We start from the raw sequence: 19791 nt of genomic DNA, 5'->3' as shown, positions 1-19791 counted from the left end.
CTAAAATATTCCCAAGGATTCTAACCTTCGTGTTCAAGGGAGTAAACGCCTCACTAAAACCTAACTAAAGTGAACTTTTAACAAACTCCAAAACTGCAATTTATTGCATCGCATTGCCCTGTTCGTAGTCTTCCTTCAGTATACTTTAGTAGAGAGGTTACTGACCTGCCATTCTGTGGGTGAGGTGACGACGCTCTCTCTCCTTGTACCAAGAAGAGCGAGCCCCGATCGGCGTCGAGCAATATCGACACGTTCTGCAGTATCTTGTGGCATAAAACTCGCACTTCGAGCTCGTTACATATGTCCTTCACCTACAACGAAACATACATTTGCATCAGTATAGAATCTATGATTATCGACGCATGATTTATAAATAATGCTGAATTCTTACTGTACTAAATGTTACTTGTCAAATAGATTGTAACTTAATGGTTATATATGTACAGCTAGAGGGTCCTATTCCGTCTGCTGGGGCTTATGCCTCTTTTTTAAATTACGGGCGTTCGAAAGACAGCTTTGATAGCCGTGTAGGTAAGAGTCAAAAAGTCCCTTATTTACCTATATGGCTTTCAAAACTGTTCTTTAATGAAAACGCCTATAATAGCAAAAAGACGGATTCGCTCCCGTAGGCGGTATAAGGCGCCCTGAGTATTCTATAATATTTAATTATTGAAGTATTTTCATTCCTCACTCTATCTGTTTATTGTACACGCCTTCTAGACATCTATTTCTGTCCATCCAAAGGTTGTCTGGAAGAGATCGCTTTTAGCGATTATACCGCCCATTGTGGAAACATTTCAAGTATTTTATTTTGTTTATTCTCCTTTTTCGTGTTATAAAATATTAAACTATACACAATTAAAATTTTATAGACACAATTACAAATATTGAATATTAATATATAAATTAAATTAAGTATCTCACTGAATGAATGTTGAAGTTTTTATATGTATTATATCAATTTAGCTGGCTGATATAAAAAATGTCATTGTAGTTTCTATAGCGATGGAAAATAACGAGAACAAAAAATGGTGTAACTGAGATACATACGATGTAGCGTAAAACTCAGCTAACAGTAAATAAAGTCTGCTCTGTTTATAAATTCTAAGGGCGTTTATTACTCTGCAAAATATCCCATTCCTAACAATGAAAACAGAAACACGTTCTGACACGCAGACTCCAAAATAATCTTACAGAACTATACTATAGCTGAACGCAAAAATAAGCTTAGCTACAATTGCTTACATTGACAGAAATCGATAGTGAAATGCGTTCTGGACGATCTGACTATTGTTTAACTGTTATATTTAGAAATGTTAATAAATTCCTTGACACGTAATTAATAGAAACTTTTACTGATTTTTAAATCATCTGTTTTTAATATTTTAATTATATACCGACATTAACTGGTGATCGTCCAATCTACGTAGAATAAGCTCACAAGTGTCATAAGCTCTTATTGCGTAAGGCGGACAGTCACCAGCATTTTTTTTAAACTAAAAAATATATATAATTGTAAATATAGGTAGATATTGTAACATTGACGTTTCGAACAAGCTATACCTCAGTTCGCCCCGTAAATGCTGCAGTCTTCAAAACGTCGGAAATAATTATAATATAAAAGCCGCGATAAAATCCGATAAATAGTTTTATTTCTTTATCAATATCGCGTAAAAATAAATCATCTCACAAATTCGATACCTATGCGACACGATAAACGATAATTGTCGTATTAAAACGAATCGATTTGATGTTCCAAGTAACACGAGGAAAATACGTCTTAAAAATAATTATCTACATGTAAGATAAAACCCGCAGTATTAACGCTAATTCACCGACGCAACCGACTTCGTGCGGCTACTGTTTCAAACATGGTACAAACAACCAAAACAACAAGTAAGTTAGTAATAACATTTTAAATATCTGACGATATTATCAACATATATTAATATGTGAAGAAAAAGTGTTTGGCGTATTTAAGGGTACGGAGGAGTTTAATATTTGGAATGATTTAAGTTCACACAGGGGAGTGGAGAGAAATATATTTTTTTGTATAATATAATAAATTCGACGATCGAATTTCGGCCATTGAATGACTTGTTAATATGAATTAGTAATGTTTGTTTCATAATCACACGAAAAGCGTTAAACGAGACATGTATACCATGTTTGGGGACTTGTAAACCCGCAAATATCTACAACAGCTGATAGTTTTCCGGGAAAAGACATTCGAAGAGGGACCAACGAATCTCGTGTTGAAATGCGCTTATCCAAGACGTTGAAGTGACTATCTCCTGTAGTGTCCACCCACACCGCTAACTCGCTGTCACACCCCAAACCCCGTCCAACTGCTCAACATGATTTCCGAACTAATTTCCGTCGAGCACTCCTATCAACCCCGAGTTTATATTTACTAATATAATTTGCAACATATTCGAATAGTACATATGGCCCTAATCAAATATCATGTTTCTTTTGCGTCAAATAAATAAAAAGTATTAACGATTTTCATTTTCATATTGCGATGTTAAATGAAACAAAAAAGCTTTGTTGAATGTCATAGTTAACTTACTTATTGATAAATCATGAATTATTGATACAAGGGTTATAATAGTACAAAATGTTGAACAAATTTACACAATTACAACTATATAATACAAACAATGATCGTTTCAACTAAGCTACAATGTTATGCATTAATGTCTTCAAATGTAGCGAGCACATTAGAAGCCATCCTTTCGCAATGTGCTCAACAATTCCCTTTATAGCGGAGACATTATATTGCGTTCAACAACTGTTTGTATACAGAAATACACATTCACAAATGTGCCATACAGTACCGAGTTGGGTTTGTTAATTCACCATTCTCCATTAGTCACCGTCCTCGGTTAATAGCGACACAAAATGATTAATTATCGACTATTTGGGTCGAGCGTAGCGCTCCAGTAATCAGGGAAGACTTAACCAAACATTTAGGTTACGTTAGAAACTCATTTAATAACTCAACAACCGTATTGTAGGCCTTCGTGTAGTACAAGGTTACGCCAATTCTCGACTAATTGCAAACAAGACGCGTAATCACAATGTACGGGTCGAACCCTCGGGGATTTACGCCGCCAAATGGAGCGTGATGCTTCGCGTGTGGACAATGACGGTCTGTGGATACCGGCGCAGTGGAAAGGTTACATCGCCGGACCGCCTGTGCGTACTTATCGTGTTTCCCAGATAAACGGGTCTTTAGACGTCAGCCATCAATGAATGCTATGAATATTCACGGTCGCCCACGCACACACACGTGCGCTGTCGTTCGCACTCGAGTGCGTTCGTCTTGTCCAGTCAATCGCCCCGCGACGTCAACTCACCTACACGTGTTTCGATAGTTCATCACTCCAAACGGGAGCAAAAAGCGTTCATCACGTCACACGGACGCATTTCAAGAAAAAAATACACAATGGCGAATATGGTTTTCATTATTACACTGGAAATTACAAGGTGACTGGCAAGAACGGTTTAATGGACAAAAAGGTTACTCACAATTTCAAATTGTCAAAACTATAAGGAAAATATATTTACGGACAAAGCCCTGGAACACGTAGTTCATGATGGGCTACAAAAAATAATGACAATTTAAAAATATTTTTGAGCGAATGAAGATAGTAGTGTTACCCTAACATCTGAGCGTAGATATGAATTACTTGTTGAATGCCAAATAAAGACAATCATTACCATTAAGATAACGAGTCAACACAAAGTATTTAGGCATCAACTACACCATTAGAAGTACACAAACTGCAAAACAATTTCAATAAAACTATTTAAACAAAACAGTTCAGTACATGTGTACCGACGTTGGACAGCGTCCTTTATCAAATGCGGGCAAGTAGACGGCGCGCGGGGGCTTCGCACAGAGACAGACTTACTGGAAATGTCGTGGGCGCAGTACACTTTACGAATCTCGGACGCAGTTCGCATTAATCGACCATCGTACACATTAAATTTCGATTTGATTCACGAATACAGTACGTGACGAGTTTATATAGAGGTGAAATAAAAAAGTTGATAAAGTAAAAGAGACTGAGACTGACGAGACTGCGCGGCGGTGCGGTGACAGAGAGTGCCAAAGATTACAGAACAATAACGGCCATCGATCAATGAGTCACAACGGGTGACACGAATTTATTCAAATCCATAAAGTTTCATAATGCCGCCCGTGTAACGCGACAGATGTGGCGGTAGAAGTCATTCCTAAATAAATGCTACTCGTCACATAAAAGTATAAGCCGTTAGCCGTTTAATACGATAACTGTCAAATAAATTTTACTTTAAACTTCTGAAACTGGCCATTAGTATTGTATATCGAATCAAGTTGCGCTACTTAAAATATTCACTATAATTTTATATCATCAACACCCTATACATTCACCGCTCTCATACATTAACATAAATGAGTAAATATTGAATTAAACATAGAAATTATGAAGTAATGTGAATTATGTCCACTAACTTCTGAAAGAGAAACGTATTCATTCTAGCAAATGTGCATACGTTTATATACATACTACACTGTTAGTTTCCAATATCTTAATTTTGCTAAGATTACGTATCTGTAGAATTTATATAACTTATGTATTTTTTTATAAACGGGAAAATATAAAGTAGTGTATTAAACATCGAAGTAAAATATATAACATCGCCACATAAGGCTAAGAATCTTGACACACCATAAAGAATTGCTGTGTATTTCACTTTCGCAAGATGTGACATGGGACGAGCTTGTCGCTCTTATTTTGCACACTTTCCTCAAAGATAATGAGTCACGTGTTGAAGATGCTTATCGTGATGGATGAGGGTGATTGCCATGTCCAATAAAAATTGCTGAGAGACGCTCATATAGCGAAATGTCAAAAATTGATCACATGAAGCAGAATTTTGTGTTAGAAAGATATTTTGATTGATATGCAGTTTATACGTAATCATAAGACGAAAGACTTTATTTCAATACTTTTGATGAACACTAAGAAATGCCAGACAAAGGTGAACCATTTGGCAAAGAACCTAACATGCTTTTAGATGTGTGAGAAAAAAACCGTTTAGAGGTTCGTACACGCTAATACCAATTGAAGATAAAATACAGGAATGTAATCATAAGACGAAAGATTTGAAATTATTACTTTTGATGAAGAACACTACCGAATCCCAGACAATGGTTAAGCATTTGCCAGAAAACCCAACATGCTTTTAGATATGTGAGAAAAAAACCGTTTATAGGTTCGTAAACGCTAATACCAATTGCGGATAAAGTTCAGGAGTGTAATCATAAGACGAAAGATTTGAATTTAATACTTTTAATGAAGAATACTAACGAATGCTAGACAATGGTTAAGCATTTGCCAGAAAACCCAACATGCTATTAGATGTGTGAGAAAAAAACTGTTTAGAGTTTCGTACACGCCAATTCCAATGGCGGATAAAAAACAGGAGAAACAATAAGAGCGCCGAAGGGGATCGAATTTAATTAATTAGCCGCCTCTTCCACTGAACCGGGGTTTGGTGTGCGGCCGATGTGTTTACATGTAATTATCTGAACGGGTTGCTTTATCGACGCTGACCTGTGTCCGAGTGGCGAGCCGACAGAGGCCTAATTTAGGCACAATAATGTAAACCGACACCGGATCGTACTTCACAAATTGACTTTTAATGATATTACGGGAGCTCTTGATTGACCCTCGCTGGAGGTAGATATAATGCGTGGACTACGTATCGTGGTCTGCGGATTTTATCACCCTAATCCTTTTATTGAGGCCGGAGATAATAATTAAGAGCGAAAATTGAAAACTATGATAACATTATTTAATATGTGTTGCTATTTATAGGCGAATACATTATGTAGTTATGTAGATCATGTGTTTTGGGTCAGTTAACTCAAAAGCTGTACAAAAGGCTGAAACACAGAAAACTATTCAATCTTCAATAAAAAGATTCCTTCCTTTTCTCTTTCCCCTTGCCTATTTTTCTTTGCTCTCAAATATTACTCCAGAGATATCAGTACTGATGTCTGAGTCGACTTCGGTTAGTCGATACCTATGCTTATTGCTTGTTAACAATCATTCAAGCTTAACAAAATGTGCAACCTGTTCTTAACTCTTCAATGTGGGGTAGATGAAACAATTTTCAAGCATGTTCGAATGTTGATCCTCTTGGTCTACAGCCCAATAGTGGCGAACGGTCAATATAACACGATCCCTGTCGGCTTCCCTTTATTTAAGATTTATGTAGAATATAATTAACATTAGAACAATTTGCAGGCCACATTTATGCATATTTGTAACTTGTATGTTTTGTCATGTTCCCTTTTGGAAAACTTCACCTTTCGCCACTGCAGCCCATATATAAAAAGAATAACCAGCCCTGTGTTTTAAACTGCCCACTGCTAGGCATTGGCTTTTTCTACTATTGCGAAGGTTTAGTCACATGCCCTCGAAAGTGGTATGGAGAATTCTTAAGTATATGTGTACACATATATGCTACCATAAACCAAGGCCCTCTTATACAAAAAATATTCACACTGGGTAATAATTTTCGGCTAGTAGCCAGTCTAGCCAGTGCCAGTGTTTTTTTTCGAAGGACATTCGGTGTTAGCCTCTGTCGGCTCTCAGTTTCTCAGAATAAATTGGCGAGCGAATTTAACGCTACAATTTGGTTAAAATATTTTTTGGCACCGAATTGTTTTAGTTAAATTCTATACGGGTCGGACTTTAAGGTCATATTCGGGGGAACTATCTGAATTTTCGGAAGATGCCTTTGTAACTATAAATTCTCATCAGCCTACAACTGTTGACTGCTGAACATACATAGGCCTCCCCTAGAGCGCGCCACGTTGCTTGGCTCATAATTATAAATTATGTAAATTTAACTTCAAAGTTTTCACACGTGACAATTTGCTTTCTAAGACTACGGAACAATCATGTTTTTTTTGTACACGTAAAGTTACTTAATGTACTGGATGCATTTATGTAATACCTAATTTAATTATGAAGCAATTCACCCCACCTTTGCGTCATCTATAACTATGATGACATCTGAATAAGTGATTGATTTTTGTAAACGTAGCAAACGCGTCATCGATCGTAACCTTTTTTAACAAACTACCTTTTCCGTTTATCAAATAATTTGTACAATTCATTACATATAATTTAAAATATGTTTGTTTCAACGGGCGAATTGTAACGGGGTTACTTTATCAAGTTAATTACCTTTTACGATTTAAATTAACATTCAAATGTGTATAACAATGAACGTTCAGAAATATTGTTATAAAACACAAAATTCGTTCATTAATTTAGGGAGTATTAGGTACGAGTGAAAAGATTAACGTTAAAAGTAAATGAAAATAGCGGTAATATAAGGTCTGCGAAATTAAATTTCCATCAACAAGCCTCGTATACCTAATTAATAAAATATGCCGGGTTCCTGCGGACGGTTTCGCTTTATTCACGTTTAATATCTTAACATTTCACTTGGCCCGCCAAGTGTTGCCGTTTAATTTCGAAATTTCTCTTTGTTTTATCGCCCCATTGGTTTGTGGCGTCAACCGTGAAAACCTCGATTTGTTTTCCGAAAATGGGTTTATTGGGCTCAATTTTCTTCTTGGAAATCACTTTACATAATATTAAGGCATGTAAGATTATTTGAACCCGTGTCAAACTCACTGGCACAACAGACAAGGTACACGGTTAAGGTGTAACCATCAAAACATAATAAATAGATCAACATAGTCGAACGACGTTTCGAAACTCAATTAAGAAGCATTTTAAATACATTACTTAATTTTATATAGGTATTTACATTATTTCATGTTCCTTTGAGAAATTTTAAAATATAAAGCTTGGAGTTTAACTTCCCTATGATACCACCTATTTGACCCCTATAAAGAAAGATCATTCTGCTGGATTCTGTTGATTAGGCTTATGAAGTTGTAAGTAGCGTCAGTAGTTAATTAACCATATCAACAACACAAATTCTACTCGAGGTCGAGTCGAAAGGCTGCGTTTATTTGACACTGAAACCACAGAGTTGTTTGATCAGAAGGAATTTGAATATTGTGGCCAGGGACTAGAGTCCAAATTCGCGGGCTTGCATGAATAGCAAGAAACTTGGCATCGTCTAAACTGCAGCCTAACACTCAACCTGCAAATCACACAGTACTCACTAGTTCAAATATAAGCTCTTTCTCGTCGAGCTGTCTAAGTTCGTGCCTTGATCGCCGCTGCGGCCTGGAAGGTGTGGCGTGAGGCGGCTGGTCCCCCAGGAACGTGGGCGTCCCGTCCACCGTCGTCACCAGCGGCTTCAGCAGACCGCCGCGCTCGAACTCGTGCGCAGAGATCTTCCTGTCGACACATTACTGCGTTTTAGTGTGGCTATGGATCGATAGTAACATACTAGTAGATACCTACATTTTAGGTATTACTAAAGAGGCAGTAAATAGCACACAACTTGGTATTCTGAGAGGGAAGCCTGTATTCAACGATTGACTTCCTGTGGCTGATGAGACAATTAGATGATCATGTTTATTCATAAATACATTATAGTGCTTTAATAAAAAAAATATGATAAATCACATTATGTAAAAGAAAACCGGGCCAGACTTATCTGATAAAAAAAACGCCAATCATTATTTCGTCAACTCATACACAATGATATATGAAAATTGAGAAATAATTGCGAAATTATGCGTGTTTATTAGTATAATAAATAAAAATATATATACATATCAAATATAAACTAATTATTCGACGTAAAATACTACGCCTGTTGAGGTTTATGTAGAGATTAGGTCATTTGTGTGAACCATCGTCACACGAGAATAACAAATATTATTTCCTGCGTTCGATATTTAAATTATTCCATAATATGATATTCAATATTATAACAATATGTTCCATATTCATGTATTACCTGTTCATTAAAATTGCGTGTGTTTTGTATTATGAAAACTAGAGGCCGTCCAGTGGTCGAAATTCGACCGACGAGTTTAATATATTTGTAACATAATTTCTTTTTATCTACACTCCTTTATATGCCAAATCTCACTAATTCATGCGCGTAATTTAGTTTAATAGGGGTAAGATTTTTTCCTCACGTTAATATAAAATTTAATATTTAACAATGTGTGAAAAGATAAACAGGTAACTAATATTTTGATTTGTAACTTGCAACATCTAACACATTCACTTCACACAATTTAAATATATCGAATCATATAAAAATAAAAATTGTACACAACGTTGGTCACTTAATTTACACCGAACAACAAAGAATACGTTCTAGTGGAACTTTCCGAACTGTCGAGGTTACATCATCAGTTAAAAGTTCGGGAAGTCATTTTCAAGTAGCCCCGTATTAGGTGAATACAAATTTTGTACTTATGGAACAAAAGTGGGCGGCTGTAAGGAAACTTATTTGAACAGACCGCTAACTTTTCAAAGATAATGAAAGGAGGGTACTTTAAGTTTGTTTCGTCGCGTTTTTTCATCAACAGATATTTCTGGCTTAATGATATCGTTATGAACACCAAGTCTGTCGACGCGGTGGCCTTTCCTATCGGAAGTGTTGCGCATACTTTTAAAAAGGGTATCATTAAAAAGAAAATCAAGATTTCTATGATTCACGTTAGAAAGATAAAGAGACATGCGCCTGCCAAGAGTGTCCGGTATATGATCACTTTATTTTCTCGTTTCGCCTTGATCCGTGCTAGTCCAAGGTCTGTTCTATTAAACTCCGTGTAATAAAAGCTGTTTAATAGCACCAGTGTTCATTAAGCTTTAACTCAGCCGTGTCTAATATTTATACAATACCTACAATAAATGAAATTTTATTCATTTCGATATAAAATGAATAACAGCTATTATGCAACACTTTTTAAACCTACTTCCAAAAAAGAAGAAGATTCTCAATTCGATGTGTATTTAAAGTTTGTTACCTCAGAGTTCAGTCATTTACTAATCGATTTGGATTTTTTATAGAATATATTTTCAGATTGGTCCCATACAAATATTTTTAAAATCGATTCAGTAGTTTAGTTTTTAAAACAAAATTACTAGAGTATTTCCGAGTAAGCGATATTGCGAATTTGACTTTGCCGTCCATTTTTCAGTAATGTTTTTGTGTTGGGCCCATTTCTTACGTCCATAAATAATAATAGTTTATTGACGTAAGAAATGTCATAAGAAATTAATAGTGTGTTAGCAATCAATCCGCAGTTTGGTTTTAACATAAAATACAACACGAGTTAAGTACAGAATGTCCTCGTAATCTATTCAGAGGATTCTCGTGGTATTGTGGGTAGGTAGGAACAAGACGACGACATAAGATTGATGGAGGCACTCGCGTTTCCGTCTAGGAAAGGATAAGGAAAATTTATTGAAGCTCCAACTTTTCGCTAAAACTATGCGTTATAATATTTCTAAGATTAATTTTGAATGTTTTAAACGTAGGACATAATAGGTAACTAGTTTAATCAATGTATATATATATATATAAATAAATCCATAATCATGTTGTGACATTAAACATTCGCCTCACATAAGACACTCAATGTCTTTCCATATCTAATTGCTGCCAGCCAAATTATATACCAATATTACTATTACAAATCCAGAACGTGTCATAAAATGTCACAATTTTTTTAACTAATGATAGTTTTTTTTTAAGAAATCACTCTATGGCTTTCTTCTTCTAAAAGCAGCCAACCAAATTATACATCAATATTACAATTAAAAAATTCAGAACGTGCCATAAAAATGTCACGACTTTTTTTTTATCATAATAGTTTTTTAATCGAGTTTTCGAGCGAAACGTGTTTCGTTCCAATTGTACTATTTACCGACAGCAGAGCGTTGTAAGCAGAATTGCTGTGCAAACCAAATCGATGTTTATCCGAAGATAAAATGTGAATTTACGGTCTAACTTGCAAATTTTATAAGTTTTTGAGAAGTGAATATATAGGTAATCAGAATCAGCTCATTTATCATAATTAGTAGTTACCGGAATATATGAAAATGCATAAAATGTTATTTTATAGTGTTATTGCAAATTTTAGGACCCTTTCATCGACTGTGCTAATTTAAATAGTAGAATGTTTTTAAAAAAAAATGAATAATCAGAGTAACGCCATTCCAAGCTCGGTACCGGCAAGGGCCTGTTACAATTAAAATGCTGTTGGTTTAGCACTTTGATAGTGCACATAATTAGATGTCACTTATTGTAAAATGAAGGTAGATATTGTAACTTCCACTTGCGGATGACCAACACATCAGTCCGCACCGTGACCATGAAGGCTGCAAAGCCTTCGAAACGTCAGGAGAAAATAATAATATAGATAACCGCGATAAATCCCGTAAATAATTTTATTTTAATATTTTGAATTACCCAGGATTAAATATAGCTAGGGAAATATGAATGTTAATATGCCTCTGCCTACCACTGAAAATGGAAAACGCCGTAATACTACACGCATTTAATCAATGATTTTTAGTTAAAATATGGAGATACGACATTAAATATTACTTTAATAGCAAACTGTATGATACTTGAATTTAGTATGATATATCAAAACCTCATTAATATCACATTCGTATCATTTCATGAAACATTCTTTAGACAACCTTTATCAGAAGCTGATGCGATACTAAGGCTGGTGGTGCTAATAAGTACAATTTTAGCGTGCCACTCGCAATATTTATAACGCATCTACACCTTTTTATTAATAAGTCATAGTATTTAATGTTTGAAACGTTACCTGACGGGCGTGGTGGCCCCCGAACCAGAGCCGGCGCGCGAGGGCGACGCGAGCTCCGCGCTCGGCGGCGTCGCGTGAGACACCAGCCACGCGTCCACCACTTGCCGAGTCGCTTTCCTGCACACACATAAACACATCAATATCAATTATCAAAACGATAAAGTCTATATATTTATATATGCGAGTATGTTGTTATTACATTTGTTTATTATTACTCTTTTTATTTGTTTTTTATTATACACCTGCCTCCGTCCTCTCTACACCACCCCAAGGTTGACTGGGAGAGAATGCCCATGGCATTAAGTCCGCCTGTATACCATGTGTACAAAGTGTAAATAAATAAATAAAGTATCATAAGGAATATATTGTGATGATTACATGACGTCAAAATCGTCTTAAAACAATTTAAGATAAATAGTTTTACTTATAAACTTGTTTTAGCATTAAGAGGTGGTTAAGAATTGCTTAAATAGCTGTCAAAAACATCACCGGTTACTTTAAACATAATTAGGAGGCAAGATGGAGGGTTTTGAGTTACAGCTGATCGAGTAAATTTGTGTTTTAACTAAGCATAGCTTTGCGAATTTTTTATAAGACTGATAGTGGTAAGCTTGATAATTTTTTATCTTAAGGCGATACCTCAAGGTCCATTTTCATACATTTTGTTTCGGCTTTAATCTGGGTAACTAAACAAGTATTGGCAAGTAAAGAATTTAAATTCACGTCTAGTTAGTGATTAGTTCTCGCAGTTGAAAGAAAAATGTAAAAATAATTAATAATCATGGATATTTCTGCCTTTAAAATTTCGTCATATTAAAACAAAATGTATGAAAATGGACCTTGAGGTATCGCCTTAAAGAAATTATCCTATTATAGGTTGAGTACTGAGACAGTATAATATTATAAATTAATATAAATCCTCATAGTATAAACGACTCACTACACGGTAATGTGTTCAGTTTGTTAACCAGCTATTATACGTCCCATATTCATAAAACAAACTCATGCGGCTTATCATAAATAATTTATAACTGATTTTTGACATGAAAAAATATATTTTACAAAAAAAAAACAACAGTGTTCTTAGTATTTAATGCCAAATCAGCGGCTCTTCATCATCCTTTGTGAGACTAGCTCGTGTATCAATAGACCCTTTTAGATCATCCATATTTCGTTTTATATTTACAAAGAAAATATCTTTTTGAATACGAAAAAATATTAATATTGCAAAGCGGACATTATCTGAAAGACAAGGTATTTTGTATTTTTTTTTTTTTTTTGAGAATAAACTGTTAGATTATCACAGTTTCACGATGCAAAATCCCGTATCATAATTCCAAAAGTCAGGCTCCCTGTTTGTCACGTATCTTATAAAATGGCTTCCACATTAATCATGGCGAAAAAAGTTTTAGTTAGTACAAAGTACAGAATGTACACAAAATTGATTTTCGAAACGTTTACTAAGTATAAAAATGACTATTACATTTAAGTCATTGAATATTTATAAACGTACACAGTACTTAGAAACATAGGCGTACACAAAAGATGTTATTTTATTATGAAACAAAAAACATTGAATTAAATTAATTAAGCCGTTGCCCGTTGAGCGTGAAAAAAAGACTTCTGAAACCGACGTGAGAATGAATAGATGGGGCTTACGAACTAAAGACGGCATGGAAATAAGAAAATTACAAAATCTTTTGACGTAGATTTATTCTACATGCTTTAAATGGTAAGTAGCATTTACAGTGGCATTTAACTGTCTCCTGATCGACTTGAATGAATCTTTCAGTGAGCTTGAGCAATAAAAAAGTAAGCCAGTTATAAACATATCCGAATAACATACGTCCGCGGCCTCCACCAAACAATGGATTTAAAACGCAAGCTTTAACTACGTAATGTTTGACATGTTAGCCGGCTAACCTAGCAGCTACAAGACAGTTACATGACATTACGCGTGTCACGGGAATATAACCTTATTATTTATTACAAAATAAGGTTATTTTTCCGTGACACGCGTAATGTCATGTTAGCCGGCTAACATTCCAATCATTCCGATGGTAAATGGGTTAAATAACACCATAAAAGCCATTGACGTATATTCTATAGACATGAACGTCCATATAAACTATTTGTTCAAAATCTGAACTAAAATGGCAACCAAAACGTCACTGCTGTAACCTATTTATTCACTTGAACAACAAATAATTATACTTATTTGACTTATATTTTTTATTCCAATCCAGGGTTACACTAAGACTCGAGTTTTTATACCTTAAGCGCCACTCCGTACACAACCACAAGCTGTCAATACTGACCATACTAAAGTCAGTTTGAATGGATTGCAGTTCAATTCAGTTGAACACAGTGAATGTTCGAAACGCCAAATTTAGTACGTGGTAAGTACCACGTACTAGATCGATGTTGAAAGCAGATAAAAATGTGTATGAGTGTGTATTGTACAGCCTTGTAAAAGACAGCGCTATGTTTTAACGTAATAAAAACGATGAAGAATTTTTCAATATATTTAACTTTGATAAAAATTTCCTAAACCAGACACAGAGCAAACCAAATTAATATTATAAAAGAAAACATACTTATTGTCACATCGGTGGTTTTAATCCGTTATTGGATGTATGAGGCATCAGGGATAAAAATCTTTGCATTCTCCTAAATATCATTTTTTTAATAAAATACAATCTATACACATAAGTAATGTCCTCTAAGTACTAGGTATCGAATAAGACTATACATAACAGAGCATTATTTTTCTTCATCAACTAATTCTCAACAACAGTATATAAACAGCAATTACAATAAAAATAATATTAATATACAACGAAAACCACTATGACAATACACGCACGACGACAAAATGGTGTAAACCAAATTACTGAACTCTTTATGGCATACAGTAAAATTGTTGATATCCTCTTTACCATTTTCAGGACGTCGAACTGTGAGGGTTGAATGGTAATTCTTGGATGTGACATTTGCAAGCAAATAGGCAAACGGCACATCGGTGTCGAGTTCAAAACACTGATCTTATAAACTACCGTGTTATTACATGCGCCACTCTGTTGCCAAGATGTAATGAACTATTTTGAAAGCAAACTATTTTGTACCTATGTATATACCTTTGACAGTTTGTGTAAATAAATTGTATACACAGAATAGGGTCAATTTTTATAGAACTAAATCATAATGATATTTTTTATAGCTTTGAATGACGAGAGGAGCTTGCCGTTCGCCTGATAGTAAACGATACGACCGCCCATAAACAGCCGAACTACCATCTAACACCTTGAATTACAAAGTATTGTTTGGTATTTCACTGCACTCGCCATCCTGAGACATGACATGTTATGTCTTATTATGTCCAGTAATTACACTGGCTACAATTCCTTCTAACCGAAACACAACAGTGGTTACACACTGCTGCTAGGCGGCAGGAATAGACATTGCGGTGTTACCTACCCAGGCGTATATATGAGAAACCTACGAAAGTAATGTTATACTATTGTACCAAAAATCACACAATAAATATTTGATTTGATTTAAACAAAACACAATTTAACAACAACCTGTAAAACGTTTTAAAATAGAGTCCAGATTCGAATTTTAAAAATAGCCTTCAGCTATACTCAAATTGTAGTAGTAAGTATTATTATTTAATTATCAAGAAGTCGATAAAAATATTATAACTCACGTGAGCTGTGTTAATGCATTACCATTTATATTTATGATCATAATTAGTACTATCAACTCGATTCTATTTGTGGTTTTTACCATTCACCTCCGAGATAGATGTAGGAATTTAATGAATTTTTGTCGCATTCCGATAGATTTTACTGGAAGTCTCTAATATGAGAGCGTCCGCCTGGGTAGGTGCCATCGTAATGTCCATTTCTGATTGAAAAAGAAAGATTCAGTCCGAAGTTCGTACATGTCATATGTAATTTATATACCAGAAAAGAACTGTGAGTTTCTGTATTGTAAGAAAATTTACTTATGCGGATGCATAGCGGATTTATAATATTTTTTTTTAATTTTATTTACGGCCTGTTTTACAACTTCTGATTAATGCTACTCGTCACATAATTGTAAAAAATAACCAAAAATAAAAACACATCTATGCTCGCAAAAAAATGGTTATTAAATGAGTATTATCTATATTAGCTATTTAATGTGATAAATGTTAAAAACAAAATGATTGAACATTGCGAAACTGCCTTAATCACGCTCAATTAATCGTCGTGAAATTTTTAACGATATCTAGTAAGTAATTAACATAATGAGTTCTTATGTTTACGCGAAAGTTAGACATTGAAATAAAACTATTTAGGAAATTTATTGCTGCTATTTATGGTATTATTTTCTGCCAATGTTTCGAAGACTGCAGCCTTCATGGTCACGGGGCGGACTGTGAGAACCATGAAGTTTCCAAAATCTTCCAAACATCGGAAGAAAATAATATAAATAACCGCAATAAAATCCATAAGTAGTTTTATTCTAAAGTAAGTTAGTATTTTTGCATATTTCCCGTTGGCATAAACACAGACTGTATGCATTTCCGTATAATTATTATATCAATCGTAGAGCATCATTCATGGTTCATTTATAAGACGCTCATGATATGAAACTCTTCATCAAGTTTTATGGCCTATTTACAGACGGTCACATAAGCGATTATTTTAACTTCTCGCAATAATTTCTGAACAAGTTGTTTCTCGTAAAGTTACGTTTCACGGCACGGACCGGCGCTGAGTGCTTTGCACCGGACAAAGGCTGTTTCCAGCTGTATATTCATAACTTTATAACTAGTTTAATGACAGTTACGAGCATCAGTACGTTTCCAACTGGCCAGCTTCCTTATTACCAGTTCTCAGTTTACGTTCGGTTTGCCCGGAAATTATTAAAAAGGCACTAAATTTATTGCAATTTTACGATGTACGCCTTGAGGCTTATTATCTGTAATGGAATTAAAAATTTCACATAAACCTTTAATTCTTTACTTTATAGTTTGAGTAATATCAGTTGGTTTATCATAATAATTAATTCCGTGAACTTTACCAACCACTATTAATTAAACACATATTAAGAATCACAACGATCAATGCTATACCTTATCTATACTATTATATGTATTATAAAACCCCGTCCATACGGTTTTGTAGTTTCAATCAAAAATAGCAACTATAACAAAACTAATGCCCGACCTGAATGATTGTTGAACCTGACTTTTTCATTAGTGGAATTTTGCCTCACTTCACAGTATACTGCACTAATTTCTTTTAACTACGGCCGACTGCACCTTGTTTGCATACAAACTACACAAAGCTTAATAAAAAATAAGGTTATGTGTACCCGAGAGAACAATTTTATACATTTTGTAACACTGTACGTATATAGTGTGCAGTGCATTAAAATAAAAAAGTTTAAAACAAGAATAAAATATGGCGATAAAGTAATCATAATAAATTATATACACATCTGGCAAATAATAAATATAGGCAATGAGAAATTTTGCGCGAGACGCGGCACATGACACAACAAAATTCAAACATGGCAAGTTTCGAAAACATCATTAAAGTGTACCTCTCAACCTAAATAAACTGAAGTTTGACGATAAAGCCGAAGGCTTTAAACAATGAGGACAGTAATTAACAGTCCTAAACAAAAACCATTTTCGCTGCTGAAAAGCAAATACAAAATTCCTCCCTTGATAGATAGCTAACATAAAATATCTAGAGCTGTTACACATTTCGCTTGTGCGAAATTTTAACAGAAAACATCGACTAATTCCTATGTTTAAACAATAATTTTGCCTAACGTTTCGGCGGTAGAAAGCGAATCCTTTCAAATACATTTTACACGTTCCACGCGGGACAGAATGTGGTGAAATAAGTACGCCAAGAATTCAACTAAGAGTTAGGACATCAAAGTTAGAAATAACTCTAGAATCATGTTCAAGTTGACATACAGCCTAACGAGTGCCAAGTCGCTAATTTGATGCTGAGGAATTTTGCATAGCCCAGCGAAACAATGGACTTGCCAGAACGCCATGGCACCGCTCCAAGTTCGCTAAACCTTCAAAAGGAATATCTTTTATAATCGTGGATTTCTCAAACTATGAAAATTGTGCCATTAACTAATTCACACTTAAGTTACTTAGAAGAGAGACGTTTTAATACTTTATAACAGTGAAAACAATTATGAATAGCTAAAAACTATTCTATAATTGAATTTCACTTTCATGATGATTTTAAGTGTCAGTTTATTCCTAAGCCAACTGAAAAATATAAATTTCAGCGCGATCAAATTTCAGAGTTGATCAGAAAACTTAATCCGTCAGAGTTAAGTACAGCGCTAACGGCAGTGGGCGAAACTACGGAGTTCCGTTATCAACGTTCCTTCAATTAGGAACTCGGCGGAAAACCCGAGTCTAATGACTGTAATTTTCATTAAGACAGCATTCACGGCCTCGCGGCATTCACAATATTGGAGTTGCGTGTTTATTTATTGGAAAAGTGTCGAAAATTGTGAGATTTTAATATCAATATTGATTGTAAAGTATCGACCCTTTGCATGAATTGATCTTTAACATAATCCATTTTTATCTTTAAAATATATGCGACCAAATTACGCGCTACTGTATCAGAACCTTGAATGATGTAAAGATGTTGGTCGACTCGTGCTTATTGGTCGATCCGACTATCAACAATGATAATCGAGTCCACACGCGGCATGTCGGTAACCCCACGCGCCAGATCTAAATATTTACACATTTTATCATTTTTCACGAGTTCGCCGTCACAACTACTATATTATAATAATTCCTTATGACAGGTAAAAATATGAGGGTGGAAAAGTTTCGCGTCTCCTCGCCGGGGCCCGTGTCAATCGTCTACAATGTAATACATGTCGCCGACCTACTTGGCACTTGCTAATGTTTTACCGGTATAGTTTCTCTATGCCATCTTTACATCTGTCATCTCATCGTTAAGTTCGCGAGAAAGTTAATAAACGACACGATTATTCATTTGAAAACGGTAGATAAATACGAACGAATAAAATATTGTTTGAACAATGTCATACAACTGTATATTTATGGAACAGTACTCAAATCCTACACAATGCCTTTCAAACGTTATGATTCATTCGATAGAATGACCCTGTTTCGTTGTAAAAGGTACAGTCAGCTATAAAAGTAATTAAAGAAATTCAAAATCGCCTTTAAACTTTTGTATTACTACAATCGTTTTTTCATTAGTAAAATAAACTTTAGAGTTTTTTTTGTCGTAGCTCAGCAACTTGGTTTCCCTGCACCTCATGTTAAGTGAAGTGAAGCCCAAAGAAACTGCCGACCAAGTTTATTTTATGTTAGACTAGCTTCCGCCCGCAGCTTCGCCCGCGTGGATTTCGGGTTTCAAAAATGGAGAAGGTGCTCAATTTGTCGGGATGTTTTTTTAATTTATGGTGGTATGCAGGTGGTCCGATTGTCCGGTCAGGGTCTGATGATGGGATCCTGGTGAAATTGAAGGAACTTTTAACCATTAAGGTTGCACACGAAATGACGGAAGCTGATCACTGCTATGCTCCTATTAATTGTAGCGTGATGCAAAGTATACTATAACCAGCTCAGGAGTATGAAAAATAATTGTACCAAGTTAAGTTAAAATCCGTCGAGTAGTTTTTGTTTCTATAACGGTTATACAGACAGACAGACAAAAATTTTACTAATTGCATTTTTGGCATCAGTATCGATCCCTAATCACCCAAAGTTATTTTGGAAATATATTTCATGTACAGAATTGACCTCTCTACAGATTTATTATAAGTATAGATATGCAAAAGTAGCTCAAAAATTGTCCATAACGAAAACATGCATTTTAAAGTAAAACAAAAGAAATAATATCGTGAAGCCAACCAAATAACTAATGATATATTAAATTTTGTGACTGTTCAATTTAGTCGGGTCCGCGATATCACTT

General features: G+C 34.9%; 1 protein-coding gene across 13 annotated transcripts in view; it reads right to left on the bottom strand.

Moving 5' to 3' along the window:
* The window catches only part of LOC115448299 (dual 3',5'-cyclic-AMP and -GMP phosphodiesterase 11), a 239158-nt gene that overhangs the window by 61603 nt on the left and 157764 nt on the right, over window positions 1-19791 (bottom strand). For all 13 annotated transcript variants that reach the window (XM_037437274.1, XM_037437276.1, XM_037437277.1 and 10 more), the window contains 3 exons: window positions 11798-11914; window positions 8210-8387; window positions 166-311 (listed from right to left, as the gene is read on the bottom strand). In XM_037437274.1, coding sequence (XP_037293171.1) covers window positions 166-311; window positions 8210-8387; window positions 11798-11914 — 441 coding nt within the window. The remainder of the gene's footprint in view (window positions 1-165; window positions 312-8209; window positions 8388-11797; window positions 11915-19791) is intronic.

Source organism: Manduca sexta, chromosome 10 (assembly GCF_014839805.1).
Source record: "Manduca sexta isolate Smith_Timp_Sample1 chromosome 10, JHU_Msex_v1.0, whole genome shotgun sequence".
Taxonomy (NCBI): domain Eukaryota; kingdom Metazoa; phylum Arthropoda; class Insecta; order Lepidoptera; family Sphingidae; genus Manduca; species Manduca sexta.
This window is presented reverse-complemented; position numbering and strand designations above follow the sequence as displayed.